This window comes from Argopecten irradians, chromosome 16 (assembly GCF_041381155.1).
Source record: "Argopecten irradians isolate NY chromosome 16, Ai_NY, whole genome shotgun sequence".
NCBI lineage: Eukaryota > Metazoa > Mollusca > Bivalvia > Pectinida > Pectinidae > Argopecten > Argopecten irradians.
In genome coordinates this window covers 4,504,672-4,524,003 of record NC_091149.1, presented here as the reverse complement: position 1 = coordinate 4,524,003, position 19,332 = coordinate 4,504,672, and the positions used below count along the sequence as shown (strand labels likewise).

At 35.4% G+C, this 19,332-nt stretch overlaps 1 protein-coding gene across 1 annotated transcript; it reads right to left on the bottom strand.

The window, feature by feature from the left end:
- Positions 1–5,018: 5,018 nt before the first annotated feature.
- On the bottom strand, positions 5,019–18,609 carry LOC138310857 (uncharacterized). The gene is made up of 12 exons (XM_069252189.1): positions 18,500–18,609; positions 17,712–17,763; positions 16,325–16,492; positions 15,403–15,992; positions 10,266–10,324; positions 8,725–8,891; positions 8,005–8,110; positions 7,308–7,324; positions 6,965–7,091; positions 6,212–6,366; positions 5,588–5,646; positions 5,019–5,066 (listed from the first exon to the last, which is right to left on the bottom strand). Exons 1-12 carry the CDS (start codon positions 18,575–18,577, stop codon positions 5,019–5,021), a joined length of 1,626 nt encoding a protein of 541 aa, XP_069108290.1. The 5' UTR covers positions 18,578–18,609.
- Between the last annotated feature and the right edge of the window lie 723 nt (positions 18,610–19,332).

The following is a 19,332-nucleotide window of genomic DNA, read 5'->3' as shown; positions in this document are numbered from 1 at the left end:
ACTACGGCATGTTGGGGCGTGATGGAAGAATGTGCGGATAAATCCGACACATTGTAGAAGTCTGTATCGGTATTGTTAGCTTGACTATAATTATATAAATATCTTAAAATAGAACAGAGTTTCAAATATTCCACTTTGTCAATCGAAAACAATAAAACATATGTGCCATACTGCGCGATAAATAATACTACATGAAATAATGTTTTAAAGTTTTATTACATTTTTGGAGAAAAATCTTAAGCGAACATATCAGTTATGTCAATTTGAAGTTGACAATGCAGAAGCACTAAGTGTTATAAACTACAGCTTGTAGACTCCGGTACCAGGACAACGGTCACCAAAGGGAAAGACTTGCGGTAAGGTGTTGGATGTCGGATCGACTTGATCCCTAAGCCGTGTCTAAATGACAAAATCATTTTTAATATCTTAATAAATTAGATCAATGAAACGTGATAGGTCTAATGAACTTATAAGAAAGCTGTCGAAATGTTTGGAGGTTAATATCAGAAACCGTTAACCACCCCGCACCTCCTATTTACCGCCACTGTGTTTAGTTATGTTGTGACATATGTCCCTATGCTTTGGAAAGATTTATTGACGATATTTAAATCTAAAGATTAGGCACGCGATTTAAGTACCGATAAACGCCCACGCAAATTATGTCTCTTCAAAATTTATCATTTATAGATTGATAACTCGCTAATACCAGTTATAATATATTGAATGATACATGTGTTCTTCAAATTAGAAATTCATAGTCTAACCTGAAACAAAACATGTGTAAGACTTGATAGAGAGTATAACATACATGTGAATTTTAATTAAACATACTGATACGAAATTAATAATAATTAAGTAATGATCAGAAATAGAACAACTTTGTGATATATATATATATGCTAAAAATGGCTTTTTTTACTATTTGAGACAGAAAACAACAAAAAGCAATAATAAACAAAAATACGACACAACAAAAATCGAATTCCAAGGTCAAAATGAACAAAGTTTTTGAATAATTTTAATTAATAAAATGAAGTAAGTAGAAACGCTACATCACTTAGACAAAAAAAATTAGAAAAAGTCTATTTTGTCGCCGTTCGGTTGGCGAGGCACTAGAGGCAGCTATCTATTAACATTAGTCCTATTGAAAACACCCAAAACCCAAATGTCGAGGGTAATGCAGTGGACTTTCTGATTGACAAGTATACGTGAAACACATGCGACATAAATAACAAACATGTCCTTTAATTCCCTAAAATAAACTACTTTTAATATCGTTTTATCCTGCCACTGCCCGACATACTGACGGATAAGTACAGCCGGATACACTTGTGTTTTTATCCGTCAACACGAAATGTTTTATCCGTCAATAGAATCACGTGAATTTGTTCCACATCTGACGGAACGTTTTCTAATTTGACAATTTTTAATTTCCAGTGAATGAAACGTTATTCAGTCCCGTTAAAAAGTGACGTCACATTCATCGGAATGACGTCATTTTTACAATATCGAAAATATGGTATGGCAGCATCGTCTTTTTCTTGGCTCATGGCAAAGGTTTGTATTCTAAAGTAATTCTTTGATGGGTAATTATTGTTTTTTTCAGTATTTCCATAAGTTCAGTGATTTTAGTCTAAATACTGAATAAAATTACGACCACTGTTTGCGAATGCGTTAATATATTTCCTACGGAAGTGAAAATGAGTTCACTCTCATTTGGTTTTGTGAAATGAATCTTTTCTTACGGATCAAACAGAGTAAATAACTGGCTTTCGTTTTGAATGTCATAATGGTTGCAGGTTAAACAGAACACATGGTTAGTATCTTACAATATTTTGGCTTTTCTAAGTCTCGCACTAAAATAAACATAGTATTGTAAGCTACTAATCATATATTCTCTATATAATATTAGTCTTGAACCACGTATGATCAACTTCAACTCTTTCTATACTAAACGACGTAGAATATTGATAAGAGGGTAGGTACAGAATATTGATAAGAGGGCAGGTACAGAATATTGATAAGAGGGCAGGTACAGAATATTGATAAGAGGGTAGGTACAGAATATTGATAAGAGGGCAGGTACAGAATATTGATAAGAGGGTAGGTACAGAATATTGATAAGAGGGCAGGTACTGACATAACAATAAAACTACATTACATTTTTCTGATGTCGATTGTAGTGGGCAATACAAACTGTATCAATAAATAATGCTAAAATATTTTATTTGCTATCATGTTAAATACAGTATATAGATTGTATCACGTATTCTCCTTTCATTTGCGAAAGAAATTCTGTTTTCTTTTTGGTAACATGGATATTTTTGTGAGTATGTAATTTCGCCGTTTACCTATGTACACATTTCGCGACTTTTCTATTTTCGTGACGAATATGTCAAAGCGCATAACATTATTTCAAAATATCCACACAATGTCATTTATATGCCTGGGGTTATTTTTGGCGAAGAATATATCTTCGCGTGATTTCCACTAATGCAGTATTTTATTCACGAAAATATCATTCACGGAAAATAACGGGCTATACGGTTATGGATATTTTCATGTTAAGCAACACATGTGATAATTCAAACTTCCTTATCGATATTCATCCACGTACTGTGAAGATGTTTAATTTCGCGGGCGTAAAATTTCGCGATTTTAATTTGCGATGCTAACTGTCAGAAAACATGGCATTGTTACTACACTGTCTGAAGAGCATGACGCTGTAATATATAATACCGTGATGTTGATTAAAAACGGAAGATTCCATTGTGATGATATTCATTTTCGTGATTTTTTTTTTTCAGGGTAAATAGGATTCAAACGTTTTTCGTGAAATAGCGATAATATCTCCCTCTCGAAAATAAATTGCTAGACAATGGCATGTTGTTCTTAAACGCAAAGTGTATGTAAATATCGCTAAGTAATCGACGTCCTATTTGAAAAGCATGTTTATATTTTCAGTAGCAATTGTTTACGATAAACAAGCAAATTATATCGTCTCACCAGCTCTTATCAGATTGTTGTTTTCAAATGACAATCCTCGTTTTTCCATGTTAACGACATTGCCATCTAGGTTATGTCTTCTGCGCATATAAATATTAAATTCATTAATCAATGCTGTACACGTATATGATTGGTTGCTTGATGTAAAATTACATTATGCGGCATCTTGAGTATAAAACACATGAATTGCGGATGTCCTCTATATGTTTTAAAAGATTTTTTTTAACTCAACACGATTTTTTTTTTAAATTTCACCACTATTTACTAATTTACACAACAATATAACTGTTTTACTATAATTTTATAAATTGTATGATGTTTTGCCATTATACCAAAGGTAATATCTGTAAGATAAGATACTAAAGGTAATATCTGTAAGATATAATTCTTTATTGAAGGGAGGGGGAAAATTAACTTATGTTAAACAATGTGAGATTAAAATGCAATAATCCAAGCAAACTGATTGTTGCAAACGAACAATTTGAAATAAGGTACGTGGTTTATTAATTTTCAATCTGGGTAATACCGTATGGTACTGAAGAATTCTGAATTGAAGAATTAAATAACAGTTTCATCTGTCACTATTTCATCCTTGTAATTACTAAGCAAAATCCGATATTTTGATTAGCAGACGACATGCTACTGACCCTAATACTATCTTCATGCAACATTCCAACGCTAATCACTGTCGGGTGACATTGTTTATGTATTTAAGAATGTAACCTTTACCTCCCTTTATCAGAACCAGCGATTACCAAGTCATGCAATCAAATCATGGACCTGAAGTTTGGTGTTTCATGTTTATATGTTATGGTTTTGTAGAATTTTCCCAATTATATTTCTTTTAGATAAAATCCACATTCTTGTTTTATCTCTAGAACGTTTTAGCAGATGTTAGTTAAAAGTAAAAACAAAAAACCTCACAAAAATGTGTTTGTGTGTTGTATTACTCTTTCTGATATATCAGAGTTGCTCGGTCAGTACTGGCGAAGTGAAACGAAGGGACGCAACTCTGATAGATCAGATTGATCCTTCCTTCATGATGCTAACTAAAAGCAGGTTACACTGAATTAAGTCGTGCTATACAGTGCTATGTCGTGCCATGTCATTCATTATCATTTGACTATCGGTTATAAAAAAAAAAAAAAGAAATATAGCCTTAATGTTATTTAATTCCCATCTCATCGTACATTGATAATGGATAACAAGTAATGAATTCAATACATGCACAGTCATTTAGGATATTATACAATAATGGTGAAACCATAAACAAATTTTAGCAAAATTTTGAGTCGACAGCTTCCCGCAAGATCTTACTGATATAGTGTAAGTTTGTTTATTTAAGGTCAGTTTATCTTAACGAGCTCACTATATAAGTTATATATTATGGAATTCGCCAAAATCGGTCCAGATATGACATTTCGGTTAAGCTATCCATTAGCATTTAGCCCAACATGACTCTTTTCTTCGCCAAATACAGTATCGAAAAAGGGATTAGTTCAATTTTCAAAAGAACATAGTATACCAAATTTAATTAGACCTTAATATGATTTGTAGGTCTTTCGCAAAACGAATACTTACCACCAAGCTATTAAATACTATTGTAACCCACTTTTTGTTAATCTATATAATATTTTACGTCTTCGTTATTTCGCAGATTTGCGAAAATATAAATTTGCGAATAATATCTATTGCTGGCAATCGTGTACCAATTAAATACATGTGAAAAATGGAATCAATACATTGTATACATACTACAATTCAATAGCCTGTTATAGAATGCTGGAATAAAATATCGCATTAGGAAAAAAGTAATATTTCAGTTTGTATTATCAAACATAGCCATATCATTTCCCTTAATCGCATACAAACCAACACACACACTATCACTTTATAATTAATACATAAATCGTAGCTTTTTTTCAATATATTATTGCACAGCCTCTTTATAATATAGATACAAATCTCTGGACAGAAACAACTTGAATTGAGCACAGGTTAGTCTGTAGTCTTCATACATCACTTTGGGATTCAACAAGGTCCAACTGTCGAAGTTTTCCCTAAGGAAGAAATTAAAAAGAAGATAAATAAAATAACAACAATCTACCAACTACTTGTGACAACTCCAAAAAGAAACAAAAATGAAAAGAAAAGGAAAAACGAAACAAAAGAAAAGTAAAAAGAAAAAGGACTTCGTAGACTGAAAGAAGAAAGGAGAAAAGAAAAAAAAGATCATAGTAGAATAAAAGAAGAAAGAAGAAAAGAAAAGTAAAAAAAAAGAAAACAAGGAATATAAAAATTAACTTACGAATAATTAATTATTCGACATCGTTTGTAATTATTTGTCTTTTTCTGATAAGTGTTTGAATGGGACAAAGTGAAGTGATTTATGATTAAAGGGTTTCATAGTCAAACCTGTCTATAACGACCATTCGAATGTCAAGGGATCCTGTTTTTATCGCCATGTCGTCTTCATACTATAGTCACATTGTAATTTAGATGACTTCTTGGGACCCTAGCAATTTGCCATTTTAAGTAGGTGGTCTTTATATAGAGGTTGTCGCTTATGCAGGTTTATTACCTTGATCGCCATATTAGGAGTATAGCCGGTGTAGAAGTCACGCCGGAATGTTTTGCCTTCTGAAAAAAAATAGATTATATTTTGTAATGTTTTTGTTTGTTTCTGTTAAAATAATTACAAGTAAAATAAAAACAAGCTGTTGTAAAATGACAACATCTACATCCTTATAAATCAGTCTCTTATTTAGAAAATCTAATTTTGATTTTATTTATCCCTGGACATTTTAACTGTATAAGTCACTCTTATACTGAAGTCTCTCTGGTTGTGCTACTATTTCAGCATGTTTAATGCAAATCAGAACTACAGCTGTGATAATCAAATTAAATGATTTATACGGCAGATGATACTAGTCTGCCTTGTTAATTTTGTAGCGATGTTAGTTGCATCAGGCGCTATGCCTTAAGAACGCAATAATTGGCATGTTTGAAATATAAGTTTTTGCTCCACCCATTGTCGACAGATATGCAAGATTTCACAAAAAATGTTATGAATTAATATTCTTAAGAGATTTTCAGTAAACTTTTGTATTATCATGCATAACAACTCTTTCGTGGCATTTTATTGTGTGATTTACAGTTATAATTCTAATCGCATGCGCAAATAAAATAATTTAATAAGGCTTACTGTGAAATGCGTCCAAATAGCTAAACGTTGGAGCAAACTCCGTGCTTGATTCGTCCGCCTCCCATCCTTGATTTAGATAAAATGATTGCTGATTTTTCCAGTCGGGGGCTTTAGGATTGTACCTGGACCGGATGTTAGTGACGTATATCTGGCGCCTGAAACATCATTACATCTATCACAGCTGCATGGTTATGGATGACAATAAAACATCAGCGACATTTGTCACCAGCAAAATATTTATAATGAAAAAAGTAATATTTAATAATATTTAATGCAAGAACATGATTCAGCAAAGAAAAAAGAAAATAGGAAGGCTAAAAATTGATGCAACATAACAAAAATAATAAGTATAGTACCTACCTCCTAAACGTAATTAGCGCTGATCAAACATGCATATTAATGAGTTCGTAAATCCATAATTTGGAGGATATATTGTTGTTAAGTATTTAGAGTTACAGTTAATTAGCGCATCTTTGCCAACTCACCATATAAGTTAAAGATTGAGAAATTCTCCAAAACCGATCTACGATATAACATTTCAAACAAACTATATATGAGTTTTTAGTCCAACACGAATCTTACATTTCGCCGATTATTTAACTAATTAGCGTTGATCGAACATTGGTATTGATGTATGGTTAAAAACTATCCATCTTTCGTACAAACTGTGTTACCAATGACCACCCTTGGACATTTGATACATTTTAGACCTTTTGGTTTAAAGTTATTTTAAATATTCTGCTCTATCCTTACCCTTCATCCATTTCATTTCGCCGGCCTCCTTTATTTCTACCTCGGAAACATCTAAGCATCGTGAGGAGCACGAAAATAACCAGAGCAGGAAGTCCAACAGCAAGGCCGATAACTAGACCATTTCCATCTTCAAGGTGTCAATAAATAGTTTTAATAACTCGAAAAAATCGTTACTTTCTCACGTTTTCCTTTTTACACGTTGTTAGTTGATAACAAGTATTCTTTAACCTTTAAACTTTATTTTATCTTGATTTGTTAGTGGTGATCGTTTCCATAAAGATATTGGATTATTCATTTGTCATCAATTGGAATATGAAAATAGTAAAATAAAATAAGTATTTACCTTCTGTTTCCGATTGACTAAAACAAAAGAATGGGCAATAGCAAATATTTACTTGATTCAACAAAGCAAATTGCAAAATATTAGAAATATAAGCATACAATTCTCATTTTACTAAATTGAGCTTTGATTGATTTTTAATTTGTTTGCAGTTCTACTAATGCCAGAATCGTGCAAGGTTGGCATCATGTTAAACGTTGTGAATATTCGTTGGACAGATTGAATGTTGAATATATTTTGAAGCACCTTTACGCAATTTAGCATCTTAACAATAACAGGCAGAATGTTTACTTCCGAAAACCTGAAGCCCTATATTAATCCCCTATGATGAAGGCTCTGGCTTCTGTCCCCTGGCCGAGACACACAATAATCTATAAAAGTGGTTGTTTTTGTTCAGCGTTCAGCACAAAGAGAGTGGGACGAGTGGTTTGCCCTTTGTCAGTAGAATTTACTTGATCGGGTGTGTTTGTCTTTCGCGGCATGCTTCAGTGAGATAGCGCTATAAAACCGTACACACAACACACCGTATACACAAGACGTCCTTAAGTGACCTTAGCTGTTAACGGATATCAAATGTAGTCAACTAACCAACAAAACAAACAAACACACAAACAAACAAACAAACAAACATTACTTCCAAGACCAACCATAAGAATAGAATTATAAAATAATAATAAAAACACGACAGAAAAATACTTACACACACGTGGACTGGTTATTTAGTACAATGCAGCTGTAGCCCTGACTACAGTTGGATATCAATAACAATGTCGCACATTGATCTTCTCCAACAGTAAGGTTCAAGTCTACAAATCCAAAATAATGGAGTTAAAATAAACTATGTTTTCATTCTGGTCGAGTCGAGTTATTCCCCTTCGTTGCACTCTAGATACATGTAACCTGATGGAGTGAAACTGAACTAGGTCATAACTGTAATAGACCAGAATGGCATATTGCTAATATTTCTGTTCCAATAATATCAAATAATGTCCATATATACAAAATTAAATTGATTTTAATCAGGTTTTGAATCTAATTAATATTAGTTATAGTAATTAAATATTAATATCAATAGTTTATATAACGTACTCAACGTTCGAGAATTTCTTGTTGAACGTAACACAATCGTTGATGAGTTTGCTTTAGTATTTAAATGTGTTGATAAAACCTCAAAAAGAGAGCAAAATAATATTAGACCGTCTCTCTTTGACTCACAGTAGCTCAACATCAACGATCTTAATAATTATTTTTTATTTCATTTCCAACTTTCATTTGGTATGCTTTTTGCAAAATACATGTATTATGAAAAAGTTAATCATCGGAAAATACTAACTGATTCAACAAAACAAGTTGCAACTTTAACGCTTGACACGATTGGTGTTTAATAAAGTAAACATTGAAAACAAAACTTTCAAAATACCTTGACCATTGTCTGATTCTAAAGTGATACCGGAAGCTGTCACAGACTGATTGTTGTACAAAACTGTCCCACCGGAAGCGAGATCTGTCAGAGTGTTTATGATTCCTGTTGTAGCTTCCGGTGTATCATCTGTTTCTATCTCATGTTCCACAATCAGGCTTCCACGCCTGATAAGATAGAGAAGGAATTTACAATTAATTTTATTCCAACTTGGCATATTACAAAGTATTCTCCCTTGTTTGCAGGTATCGATTGTGACGTCATCATGATGTGTCCGAAAAACATAAGTCATTTTCTAATCTCTTTCAAAGTGCACTGTGGTGCCTTGAATTAGGGACCACCAAGAAACCTGAAAGTGATTGGTCGTTTTCTCTGGAAAATATGGTGGAACTTTCACCAGCTCATGACGACACATGCAATTTATACGCACAAGGACAGATAACTCTTAAACATGTAATCTCAAAAATTGAAACCAATATCATATACGATTATTAAATTCTGTCTTTTCCTGTAACAGAATTACCTCCCTTGCCGGTAAGCATCCATTATGATGTCATCATCGTTTTTTTCCCTAAAAATTGTAACGCCACGCTTGTTACCAGATGACGTCGTAATCAATACATATTTAAACGTACAGTTAACTCTGTAATATGCAAATACAAAAAAAAAGTTCTATACTCTTACAGGTATCTATTGTCGTGTGTTTTGGAGGAAAGCAACGTCATCTTTTTGTCAGAGAAAACAAAGTATATTTCGCGCATAAACAACTGACGAAAAAATCAAAACAGAGTCTCATCATTAAAACGCTAGATAGCATGCAAAGACGAAATAACTTGATTTTTTTTATATATCAGTATTCGTACCCTGTATGTTGCTACTACGCCCGATGTATGATATTTTCCAGTATCAACATTGACAGTTAGGCTCTGGAGTACTAATACCACAATCAGAGCTCAAAAGGCCAAGACATGTCTGGGTTTTACGTTAGTATGATAATTCACTAAAGATTGCAGCATATTCTAAAAATTAATTAGCCAATACTAGAACACTCGATGTATGTTACACATTAATGCATGTCAAAAATATGACAACCAATCCTAAATATCAATCACTACCAATTGTTACCATCAATTAGATAATTTCAAGTCTAATGACGATTTAGCTTATCTGTTCCCATCACAACATTGATATAAAATTATCACACTTACATGTGGTCTAAAATTTGTTATCATAACAATACTCGGCACTCTTTTATAATTAAATATAATTATATAAACCTATTATTTCTACTTTATGCATAAACAATAAAACAAGTTAATCTTCATGGTGTGCAATTAGTGCTACAATACAATGTATATTATTTTAAAGCAAATTTTTCAATAATTTGTACATTTTCCTTTCGAACTTCATTTGATTTCAAAATAAGAAAAAAAAAGACAAAAAGGAAAAATATTAATGAACTATGATTGAAGGTGATTTGTTTCATATTATCTCAAAGCAAAATAACAATATAAAACAATATTGTGGTGGGGAAATCTTACCGGAAACTCCTTATTCTGACGAGAAAAAAGCCAGGCACTCCACGGTAAAGAACAACCAGCTGTAATGAAGATAACATTCCAATGCGTAAAAATCTAAATATACAAAGAAAATAATTCATGTTATAAAGTTGTGTATCATAATTGTGTTTTGCTTAGATACACTAAAATCCGTCCATTTGTGTATATTTATTTCAAATTGCAAATAAACAGATAGATACATCATATACACGTTTTATTTTAATTTAAATTGGGTGAAGATGTTGCGAGTTGTAATGAATATAAGGTTTCTTTGCAGTAAAACTTCACTTTAGTAACACGCTCAATCATAAATGTTGTTCTCCTTTCCCACAAAAATATATAAATTTATATATCATAAATCCATTAATTATATATGGTATAATGCCATCATATAGATGTATAATATAATACATTATATATACATGAAAATACTCACGATATTGATGAAAATTGATTCCAAGTTTCTAAATCCAGCGCTGTTTCTGTCTTGAAGATTTACAGAAAGGGTGATAACAATGTTAAATCTGATTGAACATCGACGCCTGCGCCGTCTACGACGGTTTGTAATGGTTGTTGGAATAATAGTTGTTGTTGTTGGAGTGGTAGTTGTGGTTGTTGGAATGGTAGTTGTGGTTGTTGGATCGGTAGTTGTGGTTGTTGGAATGGTAGTTGTTGTTGTTGGAATGGTAGTTGTGGTTGTTGGATCGGTAGTTGTGGTTGTTGGAATTGTAGTTGTGGTTGTTGGAATGGTAGTTGTGGTTGTTGGAATGGTAGTTGTTGTTGTTGGAATGGTAGTTGTGGTTGTTGGAGTGGTAGTTGTGGTTGTTGGAATGGTAGTTGTGGTTGTTGGAGCGGTAGTTGTGGTTGTTGGAATGGTAGTTGTGGTTGTTGGAATGGTAGTTGTGGTTGTTGGAATGGTAGTTGTGGTTGTTGGAATGGTAGTTGTGGTTGTTGGAATGGTAGTTGTGGTTGTTGGAATTGTAGTTGTGGTTGTTGGAGCGGTAGTTGTGGTTGTTGGAGTGGTAGTTGTGATTGTTGGAATGGTAGTTGTGGTTGTATGAATGGTAGTTGTGGTTGTTGGAATGTAGTTGTGGTTGTTGGAATTGTAGTTGTGGTTGTTGGAATTGTAGTTGTGGTTGTTGGAATGGTAGTTGTGGTTGTTGGAATGGTAGTTGTGGTTGTTGGAATGGTAGTTGTGGTTGTTGGAATTGTAGTTGTGGTTGTTGGAATGGTAGTTGTGGTTGTTGGAATGGTAGTTGTGGTTGTTGGAATGGTAGTTGTGGTTGTTGGAATGGTAGTTGTGGTTGTTGGAATGGTAGTTGTGGTTGTTGGAATGGTAGTTGTGGTTGTTGGAATGGTAGTTGTGGTTGTTGGAATGTAGTTGTGGTTGTTGGAATGGTAGTTGTGGTTGTTGGAATGGTAGTTGTGGTTGTTGGAATGGTAGTTGTGGTTGTTGGAATGGTAGTTGTGGTTGTTGGAATGGTAGTTGTGGTTGTTGGAATGGTAGTTGTGGTTGTTGGAATGGTAGTTGTGGTTGTTGGAATTGTAGTTGTGGTTGTTGGAATGGTAGTTGTGGTTGTTGGATGGTAGTTGTGGTTGTTGGAATGTGTAGTTGTGGTTGTTGGAATGGTAGTTGTGGTTGTTGGAATGGTAGTTGTGGTTGTTGGAATGGTAGTTGTGGTTGTTGGAATGGTAGTTGTGGTTGTTGGAATGGTAGTTGTGGTTGTTGGAATGTAGTTGTGGTTGTTGGAATGTTGTGATTAGTTGTGTTGTTGGAATTGTAGTTGTGGTTGTTGGAATGGTAGTTGTGGTTGTTGGAATTGTAGTTGTGTTGTTGGAATGGTAGTTGTGGTTGTTGGAATGGTAGTTGTGGTTGTTGGAATGTAGTTTGTGGTTGTTGGAATGGTAGTTGTGGTTGTTGGAATGGTAGTTGTGGTTGTTGGAATTGTAGTTGTGGTTGTTGGAATGGTAGTTGTGGTTGTTGGAATGGTAGTTGTGGTTGTTGGAATGGTAGTTGTGGTTGTTGGAATGGTAGTTGTGGTTGTTGGAATGGTAGTTGTGGTTGTTGGAATGGTAGTTGTGGTTGTTGGAATGGTAGTTGTGGTTGTTGGAATGGTAGTTGTGGTTGTTGGAATGGTAGTTGTGGTTGTTGGAATTGTAGTTGTGGTTGTTGGAATGGTAGTTGTGGTTGTTGGAATGGTAGTTGTGGTTGTTGGAATGGTAGTTGTGGTTGTTGGAATGGTAGTTGTGGTTGTTGGAATTGTAGTTGTGGTTGTTGGAATGGTAGTTGTGGTTGTTGGAATGGTAGTTGTGGTTGTTGGAATGGTAGTTGTGGTTGTTGGAATGGTAGTTGTGGTTGTTGGAATGGTAGTTGTGGTTGTTGGAATTGGTAGTTGTGGTTGTTGGAATGGTAGTTGTGGTTGTTGGAATGGTAGTTGTGGTTGTTGGAATGGTAGTTGTGGTTGTTGGAATGGTAGTTGTGGTTGTTGGAATGGTAGTTGTGGTTGTTGGAATGGTAGTTGTGGTTGTTGGAATGGTAGTTGTGGTTGTTGGAATGGTAGTTGTGGTTGTTGGAATGTGTAGTGGTTGTTGAGTTGTGAATGGTAGTTGTGTTGTTGATGGTGTTGTGGTTGTTGGAATGGTAGTTGTGGTTGTGGTGTTGGAATGGTAGTTGTGGTTGTTGGAATGGTAGTTGTGGTTGTTGGAATGGTAGTTGTGGTTGTTGGAATGGTAGTTGTGGTTGTTGGAATGGTAGTTGTGGTTGTTGGAATGGTAGTTGTGGTTGTTGGAATGGTAGTTGTGGTTGTTGGAATGGTAGTTGTGGTTGTTGGAATGGTAGTTGTGGTTGTTGGAATTGTAGTTGTGGTTGTTGGAATGGTAGTTGTGGTTGTTGGAATGGTAGTTGTGGTTGTTGGAATGGTAGTTGTGGTTGTTGGAATGGTAGTTGTGGTTGTTGGAATGGTAGTTGTGGTTGTTGGAATGGTAGTTGTGTGTTGGAATTGTAGTTGTGGTTGTTGGAATGGTAGTTGTGGTTGTTGGAATGGTAGTTGTGGTTGTTGGAATGGTAGTTGTGGTTGTTGGAATGGTAGTTGTGGTTGTTGGAATGGTAGTTGTGGTTGTTGGAATGGTAGTTGTGGTTGTTGGAATGGTAGTTGTGGTTGTTGGAATGGTAGTTGTGGTTGTTGGAATGGTAGTTGTGGTTGTTGGAATGGTAGTTGTGGTTGTTGGAATGGTAGTTGTGGTTGTTGGAATGGTAGTTGGGTTGTTGGAATGGTAGTTGTGGTTGTTGGAATGGTAGTTGTGGTTGTTGGAATGGTAGTTGTGGTTGTTGGAATGGTAGTTGTGGTTGTTGGAATGGTAGTTGTGGTTGTTGGAATGGTAGTGGTTGTTGTTGTTGAATGGTAGTTGTGGTTGTTGGAATGGTAGTTGTGGTTGTTGGAATGGTTGTTGTGGTTGTTGGAATTGTAGTTGTGGTTGTTGGAATGGTAGTTGTGGTTGTTGGAATGGTAGTTGTGGTTGTTGGAATGGTAGTTGTGGTTGTTGGAATGGTAGTTGTGGTTGTTGGAATGGTAGTTGTGGTTGTTGGAATTGTAGTTGTGGTTGTTGGAATGGTAGTTGTGGTTGTTGGAATGGTAGTTGTGGTTGTTGGAATGGTAGTTGTGGTTGTTGGAATGGTAGTTGTGTGTGTGGTGGGTAGTTGTGGTTGTTGGAATGGTAGTTGTGGTTGTTGGAATGGTAGTTGTGGTTGTTGGAATTGTAGTTGTGGTTGTTGGATGGTAGTTGTGGTTGTTGGAATGGTAGTTGTTTGGTTGTTGGAATGTAGTTGTGGTTGTTGGAATGGTAGTTGTGGTTGTTGGATGGTAGTTGTGGTTGTTGGAATGGTAGTTGTGGTTGTTGGAATGGTAGTTGTGGTTGTTGGAGGGTAGTTGTGGTTGTTGGAATGGTAGTTGTGGTTGTTGGAATTGTAGTTGTGGTTGTTGGAATGGTAGTTGTGGTTGTTGGAGTGGTAGTTGTGGTTGTTGAATGTAGTTGTGGTTGTTGGAATGGTAGTTGTGGTTGTAGGAATGGTAGTTGTGGTTGTTGGAATGGTAGTGTGGTTGTTGAAGAGGTGTAGTTGTGGTTGTTGGAATTGTAGTTGTGGTTGTTTGAGGTAGTTGTGGTTGTGGATGGTAGTTGTTGTGAATGGTAGTTGTGGTTGTTGGAGGTAGTTGGTGTGATGTAGTTGTGGTTGTTGGAATGGTAGTGTGTGGTTGTTGGGGGGTAGTTGTGGTTGTTGGAATGGTAGTTGTGGTTGTTGGAATGGTAGTTGTGGTTGTTGGAATGGTAGTTGTGGTTGTTGGAATTGTATTGTTGTGGTGTAGTTGTGGTTGTTGGAATGGTAGTTGTGGTTGTTGGAATGGTAGTTGTGGTTGTTGGAATGGTAGTTGTGGTTGTTGGAATGTAGTTGTGGTTGTTGGAATGGTAGTTGTGGTTGTTGGAATGGTAGTTGTGGTTGTTGGAATGGTAGTTGTGGTTGTTGGAATGGTAGTTGTGGTTGTTGGAATGGTAGTTGTGGTTGTTGGAATGGTAGTTGTGGTTGTTGGAATTATAGTTGTGGTTGTTGGAATGGTAGTTGTGGTTGTTGGAATGGTAGTTGTGGTTGTTGGAATGGTAGTTGTGGTTGTTGGAATGGTAGTTGTGGTGTTGTTGTGTGATTGTGTGTTGTTGGAATGGTAGTTGTGGTTGTTGGAATGGTAGTTGTGGTTGTTGGAATGGTAGTTGTGGTTGTTGGAATGGTAGTTGTGGTTGTGGAGTAGTTGTGTGTGGAATGTTGTGGTTGTTGGAATGGTAGTTGTGGTTGTTGGAATGGTAGTTGTGGTTGTTGGAATGGTGTTGTGTTGTTGTTGGATGTTGTTTGGAATGGTAGTTGTGGTTGTTGGAATGTAGTTGTGGTGTTGGAATGTTGTGGTTGTTGGAATGGTAGTTGTGGTTGTTGGAATGGTAGTTGTGGTTGTTGGAATGGTAGTTGTGTTGTTGGATGTTGTTGTGTTGTTGGAATGGTAGTTGTGGTTGTTGGAATGGTAGTTGTGGTTGTTGAGGTAGTTGTGGTTGTTGGAATGGTAGTTGTGGTTGTTGGAGCGTGTTGTTGTGTCGGAATGGTAGTTGTGGTTGTTGGAGTGGTAGTTGTGGTTGTTGGAATGGTAGTTGTGGTTGTTGGAATGGTAGATGTGGTTGTTGGAGTGGTAGTTGTGGTTGTTGGAATTGTAGTTGTGGTTGTTGGAATTGTAGTTGTGGTTGTTGGAATGGTAGTTGTGGTTGTTGGAGTGGTCGTTGTGGTTGTTGGAATTGTAGTTGTGGTTGTTGGAATGGTAGTTGTGGTTGTTGGAATAGTAGTTGTGGTTGTTGGAATGGTAGTTGTGGTTGTTGGAATGGTAGTTGTGGTTGTTGGAATGGTAGTTGTGGTTGTTGGAGTGGTAGTTGTGGTTGTTGGAATTGTAGTTGTTGTTGTTGGAATGGTAGTTGTGGTTGTTGGAATGGTAGTTGTGGTTGTTGGAATTGTAGTTGTGGTTGTTGGAGTTGTAGTTGTGATTGTTGGAGTTGTGCTGGCTGTAGTTGTTGTAGTAGTTGGCGCCACGTAACACGTTTCACAACAATTGGCCAAGGTCGCGGTGGAATACGAGTCACAGTTGTTGACATCACAGGAGGCGATACGATCTCCAAATTCACAATCTATTTGAAAAATCATTGTTTGTTTCAAGAGCATACACTCATTACAGTCCATTTATTCCTTTAATGGATTTTTTTAATAAAAAATTAAAATGTTTACAATTCTCTATCTTTCTTCAGATATCACTAACAAATGCACTTTTGTCGCACATTGATAAGCAATATATAAGCTTTCCATAACATATGAATTGAAACGTCTATGGCTGTAGTACATATAGATAACAAAAACTATAAACCTTGTCAAAATGGGTTTTTAGATCTGAAATCAGTAACTAAAATTATATAAATATTGATAATTGATCAAGAAGTGACAGATATATTGAAATTATTCTTACTCTGTATGCTGGTTTCAAAAGCGCCGCATGTTCCACAACACTTTTCGTAAAAAGAATCTATAGTGCAGACAGTGTAGACTCCGAATGTACCAATGAGTTCATCACAAGTATACGAAACTCCTTGCTGAATATGTACAATTCCTGGTTCATCTCCGAACGGACATACGTCTGTAACAACAAAATAACATGACGTTATACACAAGAAATGTTTACGTCATATTACATAAAAGTGTAATCGTGTATCAGAAACAAAGGTCATCTCACGATAGCATCCTCTGGACTTGATAATGTTGGTTTTGCTTTTTCTCTTTTGCGGAATGAATGGTGGGCCAATATATAAGCTAAATTGCTGCATAGTTAATCAATCCATGAACGTAATTGCACGAATCCATTATTTTGCTAACCTATTCAATTCCGCTTTTTTCTGTAAATTTTGTTGCTTCAAAAACTACATTTACAAGTATTTATATGGTAGGCTGTGGTATGTTCTTCTTGTGCTTCTTTCCAAATATACCTAAGTATTTTTGCGATATTTGCGTCATTTATTGTGCGCAAAAATATGATTACGTTAATTTGAATTTTATATACCATTAATTACATAATTGCTTCTCGCGTATCCAAAATTGGTATTTTTTACAATAAACATCAATCCAGTCAATGTAAAGTGACAGCATTCAGCCTAGTTTATGCTAGTAGAACCTAGTACAAAGTACATTCTTTGACTGGTTAAGTAAGGTATTACCCAAACCCGATCTAAAGTGAAGGTTCATATCAATGTGGTTTGGAGGTGTGTCTCAATTGGAGACAGAATACATGAATCTCTAAAGAAAGAATAAACGCTTGACTAAATTGAATGTTTACATTCACTTGCAACTTCTACTATATAGACTAACTAATGCAAAGTGAAGTATATGGTGGCATAACGTACACCGAAAACGTGATAATTATGACCTCATGAATGTTGACATAGTTACTTCAACTGATCATCGTGAAAATGGCTGTTCCATCTTGTGGATTAAATCGTCGTTGATGAAAAGTTTTCCTTGTCTATCTTAAAAATGGTAATTTAAAACCCCAAAAAGATTATATAATTTTTAAATAAGTATTGAACTATCGTCCTATGTCATCTATGGTCTATATAGTTGCCAGAGCTTTGCAGACAATCTTCATAAGGCAGTTTTAATGACAGTTAGAAATAATTTTGATACATTGGTACGTTATTAATTAAAACAATTAAGATATAACCTTGTCGTTCTTCTTAAATGAAACTCATTTGTTTTTCTCTAAAAATAAGATTACCTGAAAATAACGATTACTTTTGAATGAATGGCGTTTTCGCTTTTCGTCCAATAAATATGGATTTATATTCTGGTTCAAACACACTTACCGCTCGAAGCTGGTGCTGAAGCGTTGTAAACACAAACGCCCCTCTCACACCACTATTAAACAGAAAACATAGTTTATTGTTGTGTTTAAATCGAAAAATCAAATAACTCAAATATCCTAATTATTTAAAGCCGTGCGGGTAACATCCGTGCTAGCCAAGACGTTTGATTACGTTACAAGCCACCTAGGTGCTAGCTTTAATTAGCGAAGATGCCTGGATTAAAACTATAAGTAAGGTCATATAACTTCTTGATTTTCTTGAGCTAATACATTATATCAAGCGTCTACATGATAAACACTAGTTGTCCCCCTTATTATGAAATTACATCGTAGACCTTAGGTACCGATCGCAGGTATAATTTCTTGACTCGAAATCATAAGTTACAATGAAAGATATTTAGGAGTGGCTTGTGTCTGTCAAAGGTTTTTAATCTGAAGATTACATTCATTACATAAATCACGATTTCACTAAGCGACTCCATCTATCCAGTGGAAATCTTGTTTGATTTAATATTGTTTCAAATGTAAATATGCCACAGAATTTTAAATTTCTTTTCATCAAATAACTGGCCTGTGCAGTCGTGTTATACGACAATGAAATACATATCGAATTACACATATGTGATAATACTATTATGACGTCACTGGTATTAATGACGTCGTAATTAAATATGACGTCTCACGATTGTCTCGGTAGATGGAAACGTCAAATCCGAGCCTCATTTCGCCCTGTTGCTGGGACATAACCGAAACAAGAACTGTCATCAAGATCCTGGTAGTTTGACATACCTTGTGATCTCCACACGTTGTCCCTGTTGCGGGGACGTAACCGAAACAAAAACTGCTATCAAGATCTTGGCAATACATAATGTGACATATAGGCGTGTAATCTCTCTCATAAAATCTCTGAAAGGGAAAAAAATAATGTTACATTCCATTGTGAGGGTTTGAATGTGCCGCAATGTCTTCAATGTCTATAAATCTGAATATTTTTTTATCTGATTCGATGTTATTAATCAATATCGTATAACGCATTAAACATTGACCTCTCACGTATCTACTTTACCCTGCAAAGGAAGGACCCACTTCCTCTTATTCTCTCGCACTGGTCGTCAGGTGGAGTCAGCTGACCTGGGATTTCCTTATCATAAGGGGTTAAGGCCGTCGGGTCGTAATCAGTACTCAAGGTCAGAAGGCAATTGTTACCCTGACTAAAAAACAATGACAAAACATATAAACACAGATAAATTGTGTAAATAATTGTATATATAAGGTTATTCTTCATTGTGATAGGGCTGCAATAGCCGAGTGTTTTAAATGCCCCGACATATTACCAAAGCCCTCCACCTATTGGCAAGATGGCAGAGTAGTTAAGATGTCCCTGCATATTACTATAGGCCCCTACCACTGGATCGCAAATTCGAGTCTCATATGCGCAGGGTATGCCAGGTACAGACCGTGTACTTCTCCGCCATTTCAACCTGACAAGACTGTTAATAGGACGCCAAATTGTAGTGCATTAATATTCGCGCATCTAACGTTGAATGATGATCCTATCAGTATAGATAATGTAAATATTAATTTTCGTAGATCAACTCGATCGCGAATTTCGCGAAAATAAA

Bases quoted from the DNA above. Each gene is read 5' to 3' on its own strand.
- LOC138310857 (XM_069252189.1), bottom strand. From the start codon at position 18,577: ATGTATTGCCAAGATCTTGATAGCAGTTTTTGTTTCGGTTACGTCCCC. The intron at 8,111-8,724 runs GTATTTTGAAAG...TTGGATTTGTAG, and splicing joins AGAATCAGACAATGGTCAAG to ACTTGAACCTTACTGTTGGA. The intron at 6,367-6,964 runs GTAAGGATAGAG...ATGATGTTTCAG, and splicing joins CGAAATGAAATGGATGAAGG to GCGCCAGATATACGTCACTA.